General features: G+C 41.4%; 3 protein-coding genes and 1 pseudogene across 5 annotated transcripts in view; 1 reads left to right on the top strand and 3 right to left on the bottom strand.

The window, feature by feature from the left end:
- WDR43 (WD repeat domain 43) overlaps positions 1–7,516 on the bottom strand; it is a 32,069-nt gene extending 24,553 nt beyond the window's left edge. Inside the window, exons 1-2 of the mRNA XM_053666877.1 lie at positions 7,290–7,516; positions 1,506–1,643 (exon numbers count right to left, since the gene is read on the bottom strand). Of these exons, the coding sequence (XP_053522852.1) occupies positions 1,506–1,643; positions 7,290–7,514 (363 nt within the window). The 5' untranslated portion in view covers positions 7,515–7,516. The remainder of the gene's footprint in view (positions 1–1,505; positions 1,644–7,289) is intronic.
- Positions 7,517–7,860: 344 nt separating this feature from the next.
- Positions 7,861–9,000, bottom strand: LOC119050354 (40S ribosomal protein SA-like; annotated as a pseudogene).
- Positions 9,001–12,133: 3,133 nt separating this feature from the next.
- Positions 12,134–22,335, top strand: TRMT61B (tRNA methyltransferase 61B). Its single transcript, XM_037146609.2, has 7 exons — positions 12,134–12,851; positions 14,019–14,121; positions 16,127–16,317; positions 20,100–20,191; positions 20,589–20,815; positions 21,752–21,829; positions 21,911–22,335. Exons 1-7 carry the CDS (start codon positions 12,159–12,161, stop codon positions 21,952–21,954), a joined length of 1,428 nt encoding a protein of 475 aa, XP_037002504.2. The 5' UTR covers positions 12,134–12,158; the 3' UTR covers positions 21,955–22,335.
- SPDYA (speedy/RINGO cell cycle regulator family member A) overlaps positions 22,215–22,424 on the bottom strand; it is a 29,422-nt gene continuing 29,212 nt past the window's right edge. Inside the window, exon 6 of one of the 3 annotated variants that reach the window (XM_037146612.2) lies at positions 22,215–22,306. In XM_037146612.2, coding sequence (XP_037002507.2) covers positions 22,215–22,306 — 92 coding nt within the window. The remainder of the gene's footprint in view (positions 22,307–22,424) is intronic. The other 2 variants (XM_053666878.1, XM_037146613.2) reach the window with 2 other exon arrangements.

Below are 22,424 nucleotides of genomic sequence, written 5' to 3'. Positions count from 1 at the left end.
TTGTTCAGGTAAACACTAAATGTTTCCTTGTGTTAGAAATCACTCCATATTAAAGATACTTTAAACATTCTCAGCATAGCAAGATGCTTGCTCACTCAGAGGCATAAGATTCAAAATCAAGATAAAAAATTCTACCTATCAAATTAGCTATGTTTTGTGTTACTGCTGTTTTAATGAGAATATTCAATGGTGCCATTAATACTACTGAAATACAGGTACCTCCCTTCCAGTGCTTATTATGTACAAATTAAGAAAACTCTTCCAGAAAGTAATTGTATGTTATGTATGAGACACTGTAACACTCAAAACCTTTGACTCACTAATTGCAGGAATCACATAAGAAAAAAATGTACAAATAAATAAAAATCGGAAACCACCTAAATGGTCAGTAGTAGTTAAGTCTCCAAGGGACTATCTAATGTAATGGTATTTTAGCCACCCACTTAAAATGTTTATACCTAGTTCTGGACAAATATAAAAATTGTTTATGTTGTAATATAATGGAAAACATCAGGATATTTCGAAATAGATGGACAGAACCCAAATGTACTTTTTTTAATATATGCACAAAGCAAAGAAACACAATCTATTACACAGAGGATCTTTTCAGTGACAGATTTAGGTATAAATTGTTTTCCCTTTCCAACATTATGTAGTTCCAAAATATCTAGAGGTAGATGCTACTTAAAACCCTGTTCTATTCCTACTACAGAGAGCACTCCTGTACATGATGGACAGGAGTGAGTGGACACCAACACATACTGCAATAGACATTGAAGCAAACTGAGGCGGTTACGGCCTGGCAGAGCCATACCCTCCCTTTCGTGCTCTGCAATGCTGGGGCTGGGATTCTGCAAACCACATTTCTGCTTTGCCAGCTGGACGGCCAGCAAGCTCCAGCAGTAAGGGGTGCTAGAGGGAGACAAGGCTGGAGGGGTGCAACAGGGCACTTCTTCCTTCCTGCCCTCCTTCCTGCATCAGCCTGCTGCTTCCTCACCCGGCAGCGGCCATCTGTTCAGCAGCAACCGACTGTGGTTTTCCCAGCACCTGAGAACCAGTCTCCCTTCAGAGACACCTGCAGTCAGCTCAGATCCCCTCAGTTCTGGACCCCGGGCCCACAGGGTCAACTCCTGCTCAAGAGACGGCAGCCCGAGCAGCACCAGCTCCCCTGGGCCCAGCAGTAACCCCCACCACCTCCTTCATCCTCTAGCGAGAGATGGTGGGCTTCTCCCTGCAGTTCGCTGTGATACTTAGAATTCTTTTCACCCTTCATTCTCAATCTAGTCAACAATTTTTCATATTCCGATCTATAGTAAGAACTGTTACCTATCATAGCTATTATCGATTATTACTGTTCAGAATTTTAAGTGTAGAAGAGGCAGAAAAATGCCCCCATAATATAGATCCCATAGCATACCCTGAACAGTTCTGTTTTTATTTAGTAAATCTCTAATATACCAGTTTCCCTGACATACCCTTTTTACATAAAACATACACATACTTACTATTAATTTACTGTGTAATTCTCCTTTTACTGTACTGTATAATAAAACACTACCCACTGCTGTACCGAGAGCCAACAAGTCAATCTGGTTACTTGTTTCTACAGGTTCTGATTTCCTTTTTTTCCTCTGAGGACTTTCCTAAAAACAAAAGAAAAAAAAGTTTATTTTGTATTTCAAACACTGAAACATCACTAATGCATAAATGCAAATGCCCAACAGCCCACAGATGAAACATGATTGCTACTAAGAGGTACTTCCTTTTAAAAAGGTAGGATTTCCTCTTTCTTACTACTTAGAAAAAGGAGACCCCACTCCCATGGAAGAGCTCGTAATTCTCGCCCCCATCCCCACCTCGTGTGAGGGAGGCGTCACACAGGACGAGTAGGTGTGCTCCAGGTACTCTGACGGGTCCAGTGCTCCCTCCCAAGTGAAAGGGTGACAGGCCCGTGCCCAAGCAGCCAGACACGTCCCCCTACCTCCTTCATCTTTTCTTTCATTCTCCCTTTGTTTTCAGGAAAAGGGACTCAGATGTTTTTATATTTAAAAAATGCATCTACTTCCATTTGAGTAAAAAAAATAGCAGTAACTAATGGGCAGAACAGAGAACACACTGGAGAAGTGGCTCCAGTGTCTGACTCAGGCTCGTCTCAAAGTCCCGTGCTGTCTTGGTGATTCCAATGACTGAAGAGGCACAAGTTCAAATCTAGTGTCAAGTGCCGCAGGACTGTGATTCATTTCAAAAATGACAGTAACAGCTCTTGTCTGTCCACCAAAAAGACAATGATCCTGGCTTCAGAGTACTACATCAGTTCACAAGTCTGAAACATTATTGCAGAACTTCTCTTCCAATGTTTCTTTTTTTAATTAAAGCTTGCCAGCCTGTATTTTAACATCAAGAAGCTCCAAGATCTGTTCATTTAGTGTAAAGCAGACCAAAACTACAGGGAAAAAACCATTTCCTCAGCAGCGCAGATCTTTGCCCTGCACCACCAACAGGAGGTCCAGGACACATAACAATCTGCTCAACCCAACCCCACCGACGAGAACTACGCTGCCAGTACCTACAGAGTATCGAGGAGTAGATTTGTAAAGCACTTTCCATCTTTTATCTTTAAGTTATCTTATGGAAATAGTACATTTGAAAATTTTGATTCACTGGACATACTTGACAACAACAATAAAAAAGATTCAACTAAAAATAGGGTAACATACTATATACAGGAAAAAAAGCACATTTTGCAAGTCCTGAAAAAGTACCTACATTCATAAACCCAAGAGAAGTTAAAATTAAAAACTAAAGCATAAAACAAGCTAATCTCAACAGTAACATTTAATTTACTTGAAGCATTGAAACTTCGGCACAAGCCTTGCCCTAGATCTCAGCTCCAGTTAAACAAAGTTCTAAAGCTACCTCTCTAAGTGACCCCAGAAAACAAACGTGGTTTCTGCATTAAGGTTATAAACACAAACACCTATTTTAGGCAAAGACAATGGGGAAGTATACCAACCTATCACTACCTCAACAGGAAACTCTGAAAGATTCTCAAAATTATTTCTTCTGGTTTTGGTTTTCCCCAAGTCAAATTACAACGCTCTATACTGAGGTTTCTAACATGTGAAACACAGGCTGATCCAAATGCGTACAGTATGTTTTTCTGCAGATCTGAATTTGCATTTCAAAGTAAAGAAATTTTAGTAATTAAAAATTCACATTTTCAAAGCCCCAGTTCTCCTACCAGTAAATCTCTGTATTTTGGGGAGAAGCAAGCAGAGTAAACAAGTGGGAGGAGTATCCACAAAATTTATGCCCAATTATGAGGGTTACTGAGTTAAACCTAAATAATAATCCAATTAATTAATCTCAAAGAACTACTTACTCATATATGTTTTCTCAGATTTGATCTTTTTAAAAACTTCCCATTCAGCAGGACGAACGTGTCCAAACATGTAACGCATCAAGCAGGTAAGCAGTTCAAATAACCAATGTGCATTTTAGTGAACTCCTAACATTATTACCCCATTACTAAGTGTTTCTGAAACCAGGAGTGAACTGGGTTTGGATGACTACAGATTATGACAGACCTTCGTTGGCATTTTCTATCTGAACCCATTCTTCCTGTGATCAAAAACTTCAGTGACTCCCCAGAGAAAAGCAGATCATCATTAATTCTCTGGCATTCAAAAGCATCCACAATTTGCCTGCAACCCAGCTTGTCCAGCCTTCTTTTCAGTTCCACCCTTACACTGCACACCCCAATCACAAATAAACTTTCCCATTTTGCCTTTGCTTTTTATGGCACTTGGTGAGGCCTTTTCCTGCTCACTCAATTTTCATTTGGTTTAATGTATCTGAATTGTTTTTATTTCTTCGCTGATATTTTAGACATATATTTTGTTTCCTCTAATGTGCCCAGCACAACATGGTATGTACATACATTGTACATGCAACTATATAAAGTAATGGAGAAGGAAGGCTAAGAATTTAGTTCATGTGTCTACCTGCGACTGGAAAATGTGAGTTCCTGAAGGTACCAGGAGTGAAGACCCAAACAAGCTGATTTTAGACTAGTCTTTCTCAATACGAAGGTACGGCTGAGCTAAGCCACAAGTACGATCAACACCAGTCTGAGGAAGGGGTACCGGCACTCAACCCAGATGGCAGTGGGAAGGCTGAGTGGCGCATGTGCGCAGTTCATAAAAAGCAAGGCTCAATACAGCTGTGGTGAAGACAGAGAGAAAAGCACATCCAGGTAATGAGAAGTCTGAATGTGAGCAATGCATCGGTGACTTTTGAGACTGCGATTCCACAGTAAGAAAAGTGTTTTTGTACAAAGAGAGAGTACATACTCATAAGAACGTATGTCGAGAAGTTTCACCAAAAAACCCTTTAACATGCAAAACATACTGATAATGCCTTATGCCATCATGACCCACTAAATGTTTCACAATCCACCAATAAATCAAAACCTATTTTTTGGAAAATACCAACCTCTAGACGCTGAAAATAATGCTAAAGTTTCAAATTTCATTCTGCAATTAGTCACTCTGAGAAATGCTTCATGGATAACAATGAAAATGTGTGCATTTTACATATAACTACATGTATTTATGTTAAAAAGAATTCTTATACATCAGAACATCTATTTCTGCCTATAGGATCTAATCTGCAAACTCTACCTTTTGAAGTTTAAAAAGTGAAGAGACCTTAAGACAGAGCATTAAACAGGAATACAACTGGACTTGCTACCTCTCTGACAGACAGGAGGGGGGTGCTCAGCTCAGACTGTTCCCAGAAGCGTCCTCAACACTGCTGTGCTTGCCCTGCCCAATGTCTGAAACGCCATGTGCTTCATTCAGCAAGCACCGAGCTGTGTGGGTGCGCTCTGCAGTGACAGCAAAGCAGCACGAACACATGTACTGTGGAAGCCAATAGCAGACAAGGTCTGTTTCTTCAGGGCTCTACAGTAATATTTAGGGAAGGGAAAGGAGAAAAGTTTGAGAGATTTAGGGGTGGGAATAAAATAGCAGAGTCAGTTGCTAGGCAGCTCCGCGTCTTACTGTGTGGCTTTGGCCTATCACAGAACATCTCGGCCTCAGTTTACCCCCCTACACTAAGAAACTCAAATAGCAGCATCCATCCATAGTCAATCAATCTGTCTTCCTGTACTTTTCTTGTCATCATTAGAGTCCTTCACCCAGGCTCTGCCAACCAAATGGAAATGCTCAGTTATGCAACATGTGTGAAAACCCTCTACAAACTACTGGGGCATAAATGCAAAGTATTATAACCATTCTGTGACCGGGAACAAGACACAGCAGTCTAATTTTCCTAAATATCTATGAACTGCTTTAACTCCAGTTTAAGAAAAACAGCACCAACTCATTTTTCTCCACTGGTTAAGGTCACTAAACTTTGTCCTTGGGTGGTGAATTGCCAATTACTAGAATAGACAGATACTCTTACAAACTGATTTACATTGAGAAATGTAGCAGTAAATGGCAAATAAGCCCACAGGGAACACCTGTTGGTTTATTCAGTGACCACGACTAACATTCACTGAGCATATGGCCCTGTGCTGGGCCATGATGCTACACCAGTCACGGCATCTGGGCTCCAGGGAAGGGGGGTGGGGTGCACCACCGTTTCATAGGTTATTAAGGCTTTGGTGAAGTCACTTAAACTTTCCCAGTTCTGATTCTCGGTTTTTACAAATGTAATAATTTCAGGGCATTTCACAGAGTTATGTGGCTAAAACGAGAGAACACAGGCAAAAGAATAGAACACCCACAAAAATTTTTAATGTAACCCAACTCATTTTTCAGTAAGGCCCCCCAAATTAAAGTGACTTGCTCAGTGTGACAAAACCAAGTTTGAATTGAGCCATGGTTGTGAAACCGAATCCAGGTATTTTTCTATTATAACACTGTTATATTTAATTCAAAACTCTGACAAAACTTTAAACAGACACTTAAGACTAGACAGATGTTTTATTCCAGATGTTTTGTTGACTCTAAGTCAACAAAAAAACCAGAGTGGGCAAAAAATTTTTGCCACTCTAATATTAACTATTTGTTCCAGATAATGGAGAACTGAGCTCTAAACACCTGAGATCTAGTCCAGGTTCAGTTTTTGGCTTTTTGCAAGTTACTTAGTTTTACCAGAGCCTCAGTTTCTTCTTTGAAAACAAAGCAGAAAGTTAGTCCTTAACCTGCAGGACTAACCAACCACACAAATATGAAATACTAATAATAACAAAAACTTGAAGCACTTACACATCAAGAACTATTCTAAGTGGTTTGTGCATTATTAAATGTTAACCTTCACAACCACTCTATGATGTGGGCACTATTATCTTCATTTTACAAATGGGAAACCAGAGGCAAAATTACTACCAGGAAGCCAGGCCTGGATTCAAACCTAGGCAGCATAGTTAACTGCAGTTCCCACATGCGTGTATGTTAGACAAGATGTAGTCGAGCGAGTCGAAAGGGAATGGCATCTTAGCTGCGATGGCTCCCCACCAGTGAAAAGCCTTCCCTAATTCGGCAGTGTCCCATCTAAGTCGACCTTCACCTGGACTCCTATTTAAGTTAAAACTACTTCACTGTGCTTTATATCTTAACGCAAACTTCAGACTTGGGAAAAATGGGTTTATGAAGGAAAGATGAGCCGATGTTAAAAATAAAGCAAGACTATTCAAATGCCTGACACTGGAAATGAACCTGGGAGAGTCAAGAGTGAAAGCGTCTTAGACGTAAAAGACAGGCAACACGTGGTGAGCCGGCACCCAAAGGTGGTGGTGCAAGAAAGCAAGAAAATAGACCTGTTGATTCCAACCACCCAAGGCATATCCGATGAGAGGGTAGGGAGCGTGTCTGTAGTGTAAACACGGGGCGGTCGGACCTCTGTCAAAAGCTAGGGCTCATAAGATCTCATTCTGCTGAGCGAAGCCCGGCAGCCCCCGGTGATGGGGAGGCCGCCGGGGCCTCCGCGAATATGGCGGCCCCGGCGACAGCGGGAAGAGGGGCGAAAACCACACACAGCCCGCTAGGAGGGCTCTAGTTCACTGCCCGTCCGATCGGGCCGAGTCCTCGGTCGTTGCGTCTGGATGGGCTGTGCACAGAACTGGCGGCGTGGGCCCACTACGCGCTGCCGCACTCAGTGCCTCCTCGCCGCGGGCCTCCGAAGGCCACGCGGGTAGCAAGGCCACGCGCCGTCGGTCCTGGGGGCGCAGAGGCCGAGCCCTGGCAGGAACCCACCTCCCGCCGTCCCGCTCGCTTTACCTTGGCCTGTAACCGCGCTGGCGCCCAGGCCAGGCAGGTGCAGGTACCGCTGAGGTGCGCGGAAGGCACGTACTCTTGGTGCAACCGGTTGTTGGCTGTCTCCCACACTCGCAGGTGACCGTCGGCAGACGCCAAAGCAAAGTAGGCCTGACCCTGCGGGGAGAAGGCGCAGGGGAGCCCCGCGGGAGACAGGGGGTCGGCAACTCGGCCGCCACCCGCCGCCATTGCTGCTCTGGCTCCCCAGCAGCCACGTGTTCGCACGTGCGCAGGCGCACGGGACCGGGGCGGGGCCTGGAGGGAGGAAGTGGGGCGGAGGGACCTCAGAGAGCCCGGGGAGTGGCTGTTCGCGACGCCAGAGAACGTTGGGCAGGCCAACTTGTGGACAGTGGCCTGCTGGGCTCAACGCTAGCTTGTACTAGGGAGAGAGGACCGGTGAAGGAACTTGGCTGTGCATTGCAGGACAGGCTCATTCTTTAGAAAGAAAGAGGTTTGAGTTTGTTTTTGAAACCGCTGGTTTTCTGTCAACCTTATTTCCAGTCTGTTTGACAGTTTGTGGAAGAACAGCTTAGGACTATTCAGTGGTTCTTCCTACCCATTCAGTGGCCTCAGCAGTGGGGACGGCAGACTAGTCTTCAGTGGCAGGCGGGGCATTCCAGCCACCAGTAGGAAACTGCTGCTTAGACACAGAGGGCACCTACACACCTTCAGACCAGTCTGCGACCTCAGGTTGAGCTGCAGTAAACTCAGAAGCCAGAGCAGTCCATGCACCCTGAATTTCCTCCTCTTTCTTTTCAATCTCTTCAACTTCTCTGTAGAAGTAACGATTGGCCCTGACCAGCGTGGCTCAGTTGGTTGGGCGTTGTCCTGAAAAGCAAAAGTTAACGGGTTAGAGTCTGGTCAGGGCACATGCCTGGGTTGTGGGTTCGGTCCCCAATCAGGGTGCATAAGACAAGCAACTGCTAGTTGTTTCTCTCCCTATCTCTCTCCCTTCCCCTCTAAAAATAAATAAATAAAATCTTTTTTAAAAGAAGAAGAAGTAAAGATGGGCCATGACCTTCCATGGGTATATGTGAGAGATGGTGCCGTGAATGCACAGTACTTCCCCAGCCAGCATCATCCACCATATCAGACCTACTGAGTGAGCCCCCTTGTTGTTGCAAGGGCTGGCAATGAACATGCAGGGCAGAGGGGACTCTGTGATACACAGATCACCGGTAGGCAGGTTAACATAAAACGTCTCTGGGAGAAGCTGCTGGTCAGCCCTGCGATCAGTAACCACCAGTCATCTCAGCTCTCATCAGCTCTCAGATCCAGAAGGCTGCCTGGATCTGGTTAGTGAAGGTTATAGGGTGAAGCGTCCAGCAATAGGAGTGGCTCAAGTGGCAGCAGTAAACCAGCACAGCTTGCTGGCCGGTATTCCTGGGCAGTATGACCCTGACATCAACAGGGTTTTCAAGAGCAGCAATGGCACAAGCTGCCAGCAGAAGCTTCTTCCAGATTCCCTTCAGACATGTGATGCGGATGCCATCACTTTCCCCTTTGTTGATGTCCTGTTCCATTCGGAAGTCAAGGTTGGTAGCACCTAAGTGGGTTCCTGCTGCAGGGAATTTGAGGATATCCTCCTTCATTTGCAGTATATCAAGGTCTCTGGACATCGTGAAATTTCCCTTTCAATTATGTGGGAACTGAGAACAACACATATGGGCCTCTCCCAGAGTAGCACAGAAAGCTATTTCCTTTTTAATACCGTGATTGAGCTCTGACTGGTGTGGCTCAGTTGGACTGAGCACTAGCCTGCAAACTGAAAGGTTGCCAGTTCAATTCCCAGTCAGGGCACATGCCTGGGTTGCAGGCCAGGTTCCCAATTGGGGGTGTATAAGAGGCAACTGGTTGATGTCTCTCTCCCTCTCTTTCTCCTTCCCTTCCTCTCTCTCTAAAAGTAGTCTTTTAAAAAAATAACATGATTGAACAAATGTTTAAAAGAAATATTCACTTATATCTGCAGGAATATAACAATTATTTACATTTTTGCCTACCCACTTCCAGTCTGTAATCATATATATACATAGTAACAATTTATTTGTCACAGTGTAAAAGTAATGGTGGGAGTGCCTATTCCCTCTTAGTTCATCAAGATTTATCCCACGTTACTATATCAAATAGAAAAATTTTAATGTTTCCATACTATTTCACCAAATCTATGCTTTCTGATTCAAGAAATGTCAGATACTGTTCAGCCCACACAGAGCTTATAGCCTAGCAGAAAAGACAAAAAAATACCACCCTCACAGCCATGGGGAGACTGAAGCTCTTACCGCTAGGAAGCGGCGTGAAGAACAAGAAGACACAGCCCTCGCAAGGATCTTACCCTCTGACCCGGGAAATGGTAAATAGTGACTTCCGCACAGCATGACACGTGCTGTGACAGGTCTAAAGGCAGGATACACCAGGAGCACAGAGGAGAGACACTTTCCAGTCTTTTGTTGTTTAGCCACCATTCTAGTGGCAGCGTGAAGCTGATACCTGGTCAACAAGGAAGTTATACATCACAGAGGGAAGCCACATGTGTGGGGAGCTACCGGAGATTTGTAGAACTAGAACTAGTGGTCTAGTTTGACTGGAGGTTTAAAAATGCCGGCCATCAGCCATAGTGTCCCTTGACAGTTATTCTATCTTTAATGTAATTGCTTGACTAAATGCCACTACATGTTACTCCAACAATAGATGGAAAGGAACGCCATTTAGTGTTTGCGGTTTATCTCAGAACTCAAAGACATGTATTCCCCATATTTTTCCAATATATCTTCACCTTTCCAATTCCTACTCCTTCTGAAATAAGTCAAGTATCATTTAATAGTATTTAAGATAAAAATTATTGTAAGGCTTAGGATTCAGAAGGTTCCAACTCAGATGCATATTTGGCCAAGATAATAAAAAAGTTGGTCGTGAGAACTTTTCTTTAAAAAAAAATTAAAACCAAAAGTCAGATGTGCATTTAGAATGAGGGAAAGAGCAGTTTCTTTACTCATTTTTGAGATTAAAATAGAGAGACCTGCCCTGGCTGACGTAGCTCAGTAGATTGAGCTCGGGCCTGTGAACCAGAGTATCGCGGTTCAATTCCCAGTCAGGGCACATGCCTGGGTTGCAGGCCAGTTCCCAGCAGGGGACGCATGAGAGGCAACCATACATTGATGTTTCTCTCCCACTCTTTCTCCTTCCCTTCCCCTCTCTCGAAAAATAAATAAATAAAATATTTTTAAAAAATAGAGAAACCTGATGATGGACTTTATGGTGGCTTATATTTTAGAAAGCACAGATTAGAAAAGTATTATGTCTTCAAAAGTAGTATCGAGACCTGTTTTGTCGAATTTAAACTGAATTCGCAGTCCTGTGAAGATGTTTTTGACTTTAACTCTGAATCAGCTGTACTGTTGCCAGGTCTTCCAGAAGGGATGTTAGGGTACCAAGAGCACGGACTGCTGAGCTCTGCAGAGGAAACCCTGTCACGTGACCTGTCGGTTATGGGATGTTGCCCCCCCATCACTGAATCTCCCTGGGTCCGTTTCCTTATGTGTAAAATGGGAAAACTTCTTTTTAGCATAGGGTTACTGCAAAGTTTAATTAAATACCTAACATGCCTAGTATCGCCAGACCCTCAGTCAATGTTTTCCAATTAAATTAAGAAGGTAGGTTGGTGATAGTATTAAATAAGCCTTTGGACTCCAAAGATAATCTTTTCCTGGTTTTGTTTTGTTTTTAGGAGTAAGTAAATTTATTTTTATTTAATTTTTTGGACGGTGTCAAAACCTTTTCAAGAGATCCAATTAAAGTGAATCAGAAAATACAGTTAATGTTCTGACCAGGGGTAGGAGGCTTAAATAACAAAAATGTCTTACAGTTCTGGAGACTAGACGTCCAACATCGAGGTGTGGACACCACGTTTGGCTTCTTCTGAGACCCCTCTCCTTGGCTTGCAGGGTGGATATCTATCTGCCTGAGACCCAATGTCTTCTTCTAAGGGTAACAGTCATACTGGATTAATGCCCATTCCAATGACTTCATTTCAACTTAAGTACCTCGGTAAAACCGCCGTCTCCAAATACTGTCACATGTTGAGGTACAGAGGGTTAGATTTCAGCACATGAATTGGGGGGGGGGGGAGTGTGAAGTTAAACTTTTAACACGTCCTGCCATCCGTGTTAGCAATGGTCTTTTGAGATGCTTCTAGTTGGGGGGAGAGTAAAGTACTTAGTGAACTAAATGTTATGTTTTAATTATTAAAACCAATTACGTTAAACAAGCACAAAGTGAACACTGTCACTGTAATCTCTGAACCCGGGTCAGGCATGCAGGTGTCCAGAACGGAGTCCAAGGCCCTTGGTGGGGCCGGGGAAGGAGCGCGGGTCAAGCCAGTCCAACCGCCATCTGTCACACGCAACTCTGGCACAGTTCTATACATCCTGGAGGTGACCAAGAGATGTTCGTGTTCCCGATTACCAGAGTACTAACCCTGGCGCAGGACTTGAGCTTATACAACAGAGCTTTCACAGACTGTCTCTCTCAAACCCCCTGTCCACGGGCGATGCGGGTGGAGACTTGTCAACGGTCATTATTTAGTCAGTCCACATTCCAAAGAAGAATTTGGGCCCTGATGGGTTTGGGACACGATCCCGGCGCGTCACGCACCAAGAAACTTCGCAGGTCGGATCCCCAGCTCCGCCGATGCCCCCGCTCTAAACGCAGGCGCAGTCACCGAGCTTTCCACCCGCGTGTGCCCGGAAATCTCTCGGCGGCCGCCTCAGTGCGTCGCAATCAGCGCCTTGCCAGTTCTTACGTCACTCGTCCGCGACGGCGCCTGCGCACGTCAGTATGCTGTCCGCGGGCCACCGCGGTCCAGTCCTGTTACATCTGCGGCGCCTCTGTAGGCGGCCAGTGATCGCGACCTGCCCGTTACTGCGTGGACTTGGACAAGAGCCCTTCGAGAGAGCCCGGTCACTGTGTCTCAAGTCCTCTCAAAGAGAAGCGCGAGATGGAGAGGGAGAGCTCAAAGCGACACCAAAGAAAGTCCCCAGCGCAGAGTCGCCTCCATCTCTCCCTCCGAGCGTCCCTGGCACTGGGACCAGATGTCATTCATCCCTGGAATGCCTCAGACTGCCGACGCCTCCAGAGGAGTCAACCGCTCGAGAGCGCGAGGACTCGAGGGAAGATCAGGGTCAGGCCAGCCCCGCATGCCGGGGATCCGGGACTCCCTCTCTATCCGCCCTGGTCCAAGAACTTCCCGTCCCCTCTTCCTGGTCTTCCAGAGAGGAGCCCTTTCGGGCTGGGGAACTGGTTTTAGCTGAGATCGGGAAGAGGGAAACACAATTTAAAAAGTTATTTAGGTTGCACAAGGCCGGGCATTTAAACAGTACCTGGGGGGCAGTCCCGTTCAGCGACATCGTGGGGAAGTTCCCTGGCCAGATACTAAGGAGTTCCTCTGGTAAGCACTTCATGCTGAAGAGGCCGGCATTGGAAGACTATGTATTACTAATGAAGAGAGGTCCTGCCATAACGTATCCAAAGGTAACGCGATGGAAGTTTGGTGCATGTTGGTTCCAGAAACAGCAAGACTGATGCACTACTGCAGACCCGATTCACTTACTCAAAGCAGTAAAGCACATTTCATACGTTTTATTGTTCTCAGCCTTTGTGGGAAAAATCCACGGATATGGCTTTTACACTCATTTTAGGAAGCAGCCAGGTTTTAATTTTGACTTAGGAGTCTCAGTTCTCTGATTCGTAAAGTGAAGAGAATGTAGACTACTTTATAGAGTGATGTGGACTCACTAGGCAAATAAGTAGTTATATTTCCTCCCCATAACTCTTAAGTTTACAAGTTCAGCACCTAAGAGCACCCCAAACTCTTTTGGGGACAATTTTTTTAGGACCATTATGGTGATATTTTAATCATTTAATTTACTAAGACATGTTACTACAGGTTTCTGTTACCAACAATGGATATATTACAATGCTTTACCTTTAGAAAAAAGCTTTCTTATTAAAAAAGATAAAATTAAGCATAAACTGATTATGCTTGTTTAAAAAAGAGGATTTGTTTATTTATTTGTAGAGAGAGGGGAAGGGAGGGAAGCAAAGAGGGAAACACCAGTGTGTGGTTGCCTCTCGCATGCAGCTGACTGGGGACCAAACCCACAACCCAGGTAAGTGCCCTGACCGGGAATGGACCAGCGACCTTTGCTTTGCAGTACAACGCCCAACCAACTGAGCCACACTGGTTAGGGCCCTGTCAAATTAATTTTCATAAAAAGCCATTTATATTATTACCTCAGTGACATGTCCCAGTTACTTACCAGGTCAAATTTAAATTTTTTAGCCTGGCATTTAAGTCTCTCCATATCTCTCCTGAGATAGGCAAATTGTGTTTACCCCTGTTTTGTTCAAAATTGTTTCTGCCTTGTGGTGTTTTCCTTAAATTCAACACTCTGTCTTTAAACTAAGACAATCTGCTTTCTCCTTTCTCTGAGCTCCAATGGTACTTATTATCTATAATTTCAATATTATACTGCTTTCTTTGCTAATTAATTCTTGAATGTCTTATTTCATCAAGTAAAACATAAAGTCTTGCTAGCAGGGCCAAGGTTTAATACTTTGTTTTCACTTTTTTCTTCTCCGAATCCAACGTAGTAGGTGCTTAGTACATATTTATTGGTTACTGTGTTTAAATCATAGGATGTAAATATGATGCTGTTGATGATGGATATTCACCCAGGTGATACTGTTTTGGAAGCTGGCTCGGGTTCTGGTGGAATGAGTTTGTTTTTATCTAAAGCAGGTAAGAGATTGGTATAAATGAGCTGAATTTAGATAACAAGCTGTTTATAAGTTAAATAAAGTTGTTTTAGAAAATATTCACATAACTTTGAGATAGAGAATTCTCTTTCAAACCAAATGTAAATATACATTTTGTACATTTTTCCAGTCACTCTCTTTCTAAACCTTCATTTTCTTTGATTTCTCTTAATTCTCTTCATGCTTTTTAATGCTTCTACTTTATTTATAAAAGGAAAAAAAAGTAAACTTTTCTGGAGCATATACAGAAAAGTGTCCAGATTATAAGTGTATATCTGAATGAAGTTTTCAAAATATTTTTATTTATTTGTAGAGAGAGGAGAAGGGAGGGGAAAAGAGAGGGAGAAAAGCATCACTGTGTGAGAGAAACATCCATGAGTTACCTCCCCGACCCAGGACCAGACCCACAACACAGGCATGTGCCCTATCAGGGAGCGAACCTACAACCTTTACTTTGTGGGATGACACTCAACCAATTGAGCCGCACCAGTCAGAGCTTAATGAATTTTTACATAGTGACTACCCCGTGTAGCTATTACCCAGACCAAGATGTGCTGCACCACAGAAGCCCCCTTTGTTTCCTCTCCATCCTGTTTTCCCAGAGGTAACCACTATCCTGACTTATATCATCATTAATTAGTTTTGACTGTTTTAAACCTCAGATAAAAGGAATCACACAGTATGTCCTCTTATATGTCTGGCTGCTTTCATTCAACATTCTGTTTGTGAGATTCAGCCATTGCATGTAGCAGTGTTTCTTTCATTCTAGTTGCTACATAGTTCCTTCACTTTATAAATAAATCACAAGTTATCCATTCTACTCTTATGAATATTCATCTTAATGAATATTCTGGTACTTTTGGTGCACATAAGTACATATTTTTGTTAACAGTGCCAGATGAATTCTCAGTGTGAAAGAGCACAGATGGAGAGCTGTCAGCTGCTGGGCTGGCTATCATAGGTAAAGAATTATTGTTGGTGTTCATAAATAGATTAGGTAAAGCTAGATCATGAAGAATGTTGTCTTTAAGAAAATCTATATGAGCCCTGGCTGGTGTAGCTCAGTGGATTGAGCACGGGCCTGGGAACCAAAGGACAGCTGGCTCAATTCCCATTTAGGGCACATGCCTGGGTTGTGGGCCTAGTCCCCAGGAGGGGGCATGCAAGAGGCAACCAGACGTGGATGTTCCTCTCCCTCTCTTTCTCCTTCCCTTCCTCACTCTCTAAAAATAAATAGATAAAATCTTAAAAAAAAAGAAATCTATATGAATTGTCAGTCGGTAAAAGTACTGCTTGAAGGGAACACCTGATCAAAAATCAAGAGGTATAGAGTAAACATATATGTATCTGTTCATGTTCCCACCGCTCTATGTCCGGTTTCCGTTATCCTAGTTGATTGTTTCCTGTGACCACTTAATTCCTCTAAGTGTCGGGGTTGCTTTCCGGCTGCCTGTGCAGTGTTCCCTTTCTCACCTTTTAATAGATTCTGAACAGTGACAGAACTCTATTTGAGTAGGGTTTTTTTTTTTTAAGATTTTATTTATTTACTTTTAGACAGAGGGGAAGGGAGGGAGAGAGGGAGAGAAACATCAGTGTGTGGTCGTCTCTCATACGCCCCACTACTGAGGACCTGTCCTGCAACCCGGGCATGTGCCCTGACTGGGAATTGAACCAGTGACCCTTTGGTTTGCAGGCTGGTGCTCAACAAACTGAGCCACACCAGCCAGGGCTCTATTGGGATAGTTTTTTAAAAAAATAATGTATGTTCTTTAATGCATTCTTTTTTTAAAACTAATAAACTGTTAGAACAGTTATAGGCATGTATGGGTCAATTTTATAAAGATTATAGATAGAAATATGCTACATTATACTTGAACTATTTGAATTATTTTTTCATACCTATATAATAATACATTTTCACAATAAGTCTTAACATTCTTTTATAAATTAATACTATGAAGTCTCATAAATTATTTTTTTAAATTAAGTTGGATCAGAAGGACAAGTCATAAGTTTTGAAATACGAAAAGACTACCATGAACTGGCTAAGAAGAATTACAAACACTGGCGTGATTCATGGAAAATTAGTCATGTAGAAGAGTGGCCAGACAATGTGGATTTCATTCATAAAGATATTTCAGGAGCAACTGAAGACATAAAATCTTTAACACTTGATGCGGTAAGTTTTCAAAAGTGGTCCCTGTGATATTATCTAATACAGAGTACAAAGAAAACAAGGATCACACTTTTTTTATATGGAAGAGGATCTTCCTTCATTTTGTGCCCCATTGCTATATATCTGTCGTGGGAGGAATATTTTCCTTCCATATCACGGTGGGATTTAGAGTGGAGAGACTTATTGAATCAGTTGCCAAAGTTGTTAATAAATACAGGGTAGTGACCAGGGAGGAGTAGCTGAGCATCATAAACTGATGTAGACTCTGTCCAACAGGATCCATAGTTGTTGATGCAATGAACAAATTCACACAGACTACCGAAGTCCTGTGGAAAAAAAGGGACAGACACTCCCTCAAGGGGAGAGCACCTTGACCCTTGCCTGGACAGGCTTTTATTGACTTTCTAGTAGCATACATCAAAGAAGGTTCTCATTTATTATGCTTAGGTTTGCTTTAGTTAATTACTTTTTACATATAACAAAGGAAAGGATGTTACTGATTACTTCCTACAGATTAACAAGGAAAAAATGTTGTAAATGCAAGGGAACAATAAGAGTAATTGGTGATTACACTTCAGTACTTGGGAGAATTAGCACAGACTTCAGGAAGTTACTTTAAAGATATGCAGTAAGCTTTTGCTGTTTCAACTCAGGGTGAGGGATTTTTAGGAAGAGCAAGTCTCAAAGCAGCCTAGGTATAATGCAGGCCTGATTTCCCACAGGAAAGCTGATCCATGGGTTTGGCATCCTGTGTGCTGCCACACGCCTATGGGTTTTCCAGTAAGGCTGGGCTACATTTGCCATTGCCAGGCAGATCGGTTCTCTATAATAACCCCCAGCATTTCTAGGATAAAGGAATAATAATTTGGAAGCAGCATTGGGAGCATAGGAGACCAGCATCTGACCTCATGTTGTAAGATTTGGGGGAATAAATTGCCTCCATTTGGGAGGGAACAGGCCAGAGGCATCTTTAGACAGTTAAAGTCATGATGAAGAGGAGGATTCATTAATGATGTTGAGGATAGAAAGATTTATCATGAACAAATCTCCAGAAAGTGGAGTGGAGGAATTTGTGGAAAAGAGAACCAGTGGGAGGTTGAGAAAGGGGAGGAGCAGAGCAGTATGAAGATAAAAGGGTAGATGACCAGAGGGTGACATTCTAAGCTGTAAGCAGTGATGGTGGAGATGTGGGATGTGGAGGTCTTAGTTGACTTCAAAGTTTTGGAATTCTAGTATAAATCGCTTTATCCTTGATGATGCTATTATCCATCCATAGCTTGACATTATGGATGGAGGTCTGGGTAAGGAGTCTTCGTTTTTCTTATTTGGCTGTTGGAAGGCTGGATTATTTTAGGACCCCTATAAGGGAACCTAGGTGAGAAATGTCAAAAGGGAGAGTGATAATTTTATCAGGACTGGTTCTTTATCAAAAGCCTATAGTTTTAAAGATTTTATTTGGTTAGTTTCAGAGAGAGGAGAAGGAAGGGAGAAAGCGAGGGAAGGGAAATGACAATGTGTGAGAGATACAGTGATCGGTTGCTTCTCACACCCCCCCCCCCCAACGGGGTACCTACCCTGCAACCCAAGCGTGCGTCCTGACTGGGAATTGAACTGGTGACCTTTCAGTTTGCAGGCTGGTACTCAATCCACTGAGCCACATCAGCCAGGGCCGAAATCCTATAGTTTTAGTAGCACAGCTTCCTGGACATAAAGACCCGAGTTCTTTTTACTCATCCTTGTTTGGCTTGCATTCTTATAGCTTAATAAGGACAAAAAAAAAAAAAAAAAACCCTCCATCAAGTTAGGGACGTTATTTTATAGGTTATGGGAAACCGCTGCTGAGTTTTTAAGTAGGGGAGTAGAATGTCCAAATTCCTGATTTAGAGTAATTCTGGTGTTAGAATGGAGGCTGTGAGTCTATACAGAAAGCTGTAATGGTTCAACAGATATGATGAGGTTCTGAACTAAGGAATTGGCAGTAGATGCCTTGGAAAATAGTTAAGAGGGTAGGTTTGTGGGACTGGATAATTTTAACCCAGACAGAAGCACAAAATCCCACAGATTCTCAAAAGATAATTCAAGGTAAATAAAATGACTTTTTTCAGTTTCTGGTTTGAGTGACTGGATGAATGATTAATGTGAACTGAGAACAGACCATTGAAAAAGGTTGGCAGGTTTCTTGGCTTTGGTCCTTGTCAGTAATACATCGAAACTAGTCAAGAAATCTACATGGGTCCATCGTGTTGATCCTTTGGTCCAGTCATTGAGGTCTTTACTTGGATATCTAACAGAAAACTTAAGCTCATGTTCAAACCTAAATTCTTGATTATTTCTCCTTAAGCTCGATCCTCCCATAGTGTTCATCGCTTTCCCTGTTAATAAATGACATCTCCATTCTGGCATATCCATTCTGACTACTGCGTTTCTCTTCCATCTCATAGGGAGTTCCTATTTGGCTCGTAGATTTTCAAAATTTATACCCCTTCTCATCACATCCAGTGCTGTTCACTAGTACAAGCCATCTTCATCCTTCCTTGCCCTCTCTCAGTCCTTCCTACATATAGTTTTAAAAAGTTATAATGTGCATAATACCACTAAATTATACACTTTAAATGGCAATTTTTATTATGTTTACCATGGAAAAAGGGTTTTTCTAAAAAGTCAGATTATATCATTCTTTAAAACTTGCCAGTGGCTTTTCCTCTTCCTGAGTAAAGTTAAAGCTCATCAAATTCTGCAGAATCTGTCCCTCTCCCCCTCCCACCGTATCCCTACCATTTTAGAGCTCGTCTCTTAGGATTTCCTCACTTTGTCCCCACTGCAGTGACAGTGGCCTTCTCGGACTCACCAGGTGTCTAGCATACAGACTCAGGGCCTTTGTATTTGCTGCTGCTCTCTCCATCTGGAGCACACTTTCCCCTTAAACTTCCACAGGGCAAACTTAATCATTTCTTCAGGTCGCTTCACTGACCAGCCTGTGAATAACAGTAGCACTTTCCCTGCCCTGTCACTCTGTCCCTCATATTCTGCTTTGTAATTCTATAGGTCTTCATGATATCACTCTCCGACTTGTATATGTATTGTTCAGTGTCTGTCCCTTTATTACGATACAAATTGCCATGAAACCAAATGGTATGTAAGCTTCCATTATATTCTTGTCCCTTGGCAAAATGCTTGGCAGATGGAAGGCACTCAAATAATTAGTGAATTAATAATGTTACTTGATGCATTACACTATTTTTTTTTAAAAATACAATTTTTTGAGTAACTTATAATTTAGTAAAAATATATTGATGTGCCAACCACTCTTAGTCGTCTGGAATTATCTTTCAATAATAGTCACTTTATTTTTTCTATTTTGACCATATTTCATTTTTTATTATTTTTTTGAAAAATTCTATTTACTCACTGTATTCATTTGACATCTTTTGTGATTACAGCCCTGTATTCTGTAACTGAATCAAGAATAAATAAATAAGGGCACACTCATACACCTACTTCCCCCATATATAAGTTATATCAATGTTTATAAAGTATATCTAAAGAAGGATTCCTGTATTCTCAGTATTGCCCAGTGTAGGAATGTCATTACAATCTTTGTGTAGTTAAGTACTGTGGCAAATTGTATAATAATAGATGTGTCTTCTGGGGAGCAGTAAAATGAGTTAGTTGAACTATATTCTGAAAAATGAAATAATTTAACTGGGTATCAATTTACTACAATAAGAAAAGAAAACCTATGCTTTACTTAAACAGAACTCAGTCTGATTCTTTTTCCCCCACAGGTAGCTTTGGATATGTTGAATCCTCAAGTTGCTTTGCCTGTTTTATATCCACATCTTAAACAGGGTGGTGTATGTGCTGTATATCTAGCAAAGTGAGTGATGTGGCTATTACTTTAAATGTGATTTTAAACACTTCTCATATGTAACTGAGTTAGATAATATGCATTATGCTGTAAAACTTATGAAATGACGTGTGTCTCAAATCACTTATGTTGCTATTTAAACCATCCTTTACATAAATGACAATATAGCATGCATATTTTTCTGGCAATTTAGAAGAAAAGTTTTAAAACTATGTGAACAATAATATTAAGTTACGCTCTCTATATTTTTTACTTAGTATTCTGTAAAATTGCTTATTATGTGCCCTCACTTGCGTTTTTACTTTTTGCCCCTTCATTTAACAATAGCATTTAAATCTGGATAAGAACTACAGTAAACTTAAAGTTGTTGTACTAGAAATTTAAAGTGCTTTTACTTTTCTGAAAGCATCACACAGGTTATTGAACTTTTAGATGGAATTCGCATCTGTGAACTTGCTCTCTCATGTGAAAAGATAAGTGAAGTCATTGTCAGAGATTGGTTGGTTTGCCTTGCAAAACAGAAAAGTGGGATTTTAGTTCAAAAAGTACAACCTCAAATCAATGTGGATTTACAATTACATTCTCAAAAGAAAAGTAGAATTGAAGGAGAGATGTTTCAAGAGGATGACGATGGTGAGCTTTTATTTTATTTTATGCAGGTGTTTGCAATAATAAATGGAGACTAGTTATCTGAGTGTATTGACCAATAAACTATAAAAATATTTCTCGAGGATTTTTTTGTTTCTAAATTGACATGTGGTATTTACAGTGTTAAATTAAAACCATAAGGGATAGAATAATGCCTTTGCTTGTTTATGTAAAGCTCTGATACCTTTGAAGAACTTAGCTTCTTATACTCATATTTTACTGTGACAAGGAGGTTGGCTTATGAAATACTGTGTGTGTGTGCATATGTGTGTATACACTAAAGAATTTTTACAATTTAAATCAGTGATTATTACTGAAGGAAAAGAATTTCATAGGACCTGCTATGCGAATAACTAATACTTGCTATTTATGCTGATAGAATTCTCTAAATTCAGGTCCTCGTTGTATGTACACAATATTTTTTAAAAGATTTTATTTATTTACTTTTTAAAGAGAGGGAAAGGGAGAAAAACATCAATGTGCAAGAGATTACATCAATGGGTTGCCTCTCACATGCCCCCAACTGGGGAACCTGGCTTGCAACCCAGGCAAGTGCCATGACAGTGAATCAAACCTGCGACCTTTTGGCTCACAGGTCAGTGCTCTAGCCACAGAGCCACACCAGCCAGGGCTGTACATATTACTTAGGCTATAAACAAGCTTTTTCAAATATCCCTTGATTTATGATATGGATTTATCTATTTGGTTATAAAACCATATATAAGTTTATCATATAATCCTTGACAAGTTGTTTCTGTAAGATAAGTGGTATAGTAGCTCCAAAACAAGTTCTAAAAAATTATGTGGAAAAAAAATTTACAGTAAAGTGACATTAATATGTACTTTAACAGTTTTGAAATATTTGAACAAATTATGAAATATTTTGTGTAGCTTACAAATATACATTTTGTTCTACAACAGAAGAATCACATTCTGATTTTCCATATGGATCATCTCCCTATATTGCTAGACCTATACACTGGCAAACTGGTCATACAGGTGAGTAATGTTTTTAGGCCATAGTAAATGATGTTTTCTTCTAATTATTATAATGACCTCACTTTTTCCCCCTTAAATTAGCTTTTCTTGTCAAGTTGAGGAAGTTCAAACCACAACTTAACTGAGTACTTCAGATGACAGCAACTGATTTGAAGACAGAAAAGTATCAAAATACAACTTTATATTGCAAATCATTACGTTCATAGATTGGTACTTTTAGCCATTACTATGATTTGTATAACTTTCCCATACAATTTTGAAAAATAACAAAAGCTAAAGAAAGATGTGTAACATTTCAAAACTGTTTAAATGTCCCATTTTGACACCCGTCTTGTAGTTAGACATATTGTCATTAATGATTCCGAGTTGGTTTAGTTGAGCCATCTCATTCTTCACTTCCTGTAAACCACTCCATAGATTTGTCTTTCTTCATGAAATTAGTTTTCTTTTCTTTGTTTGATTGATGGTCATTGGCTACTGGAATAAAATATGCATTTTAAGATAAATTTAATGTACCTGTATTTTATTTTTTTAAATATTTTATTTATTTATTTTTAGAGAGAGGGGATGGGAAGGAGAAAGAGTGGGAAAGAAA

This window comes from Artibeus jamaicensis, unplaced genomic scaffold, assembly GCF_021234435.1.
Source record: "Artibeus jamaicensis isolate MK-2021 breed Jamaican fruit bat unplaced genomic scaffold, CSHL_Jam_final contig_465, whole genome shotgun sequence".
Lineage (NCBI taxonomy): Eukaryota > Metazoa > Chordata > Mammalia > Chiroptera > Phyllostomidae > Artibeus > Artibeus jamaicensis.
Note: the sequence above shows the minus strand (reverse complement) of the source record. Positions and strands in the feature narration are given on the sequence as shown.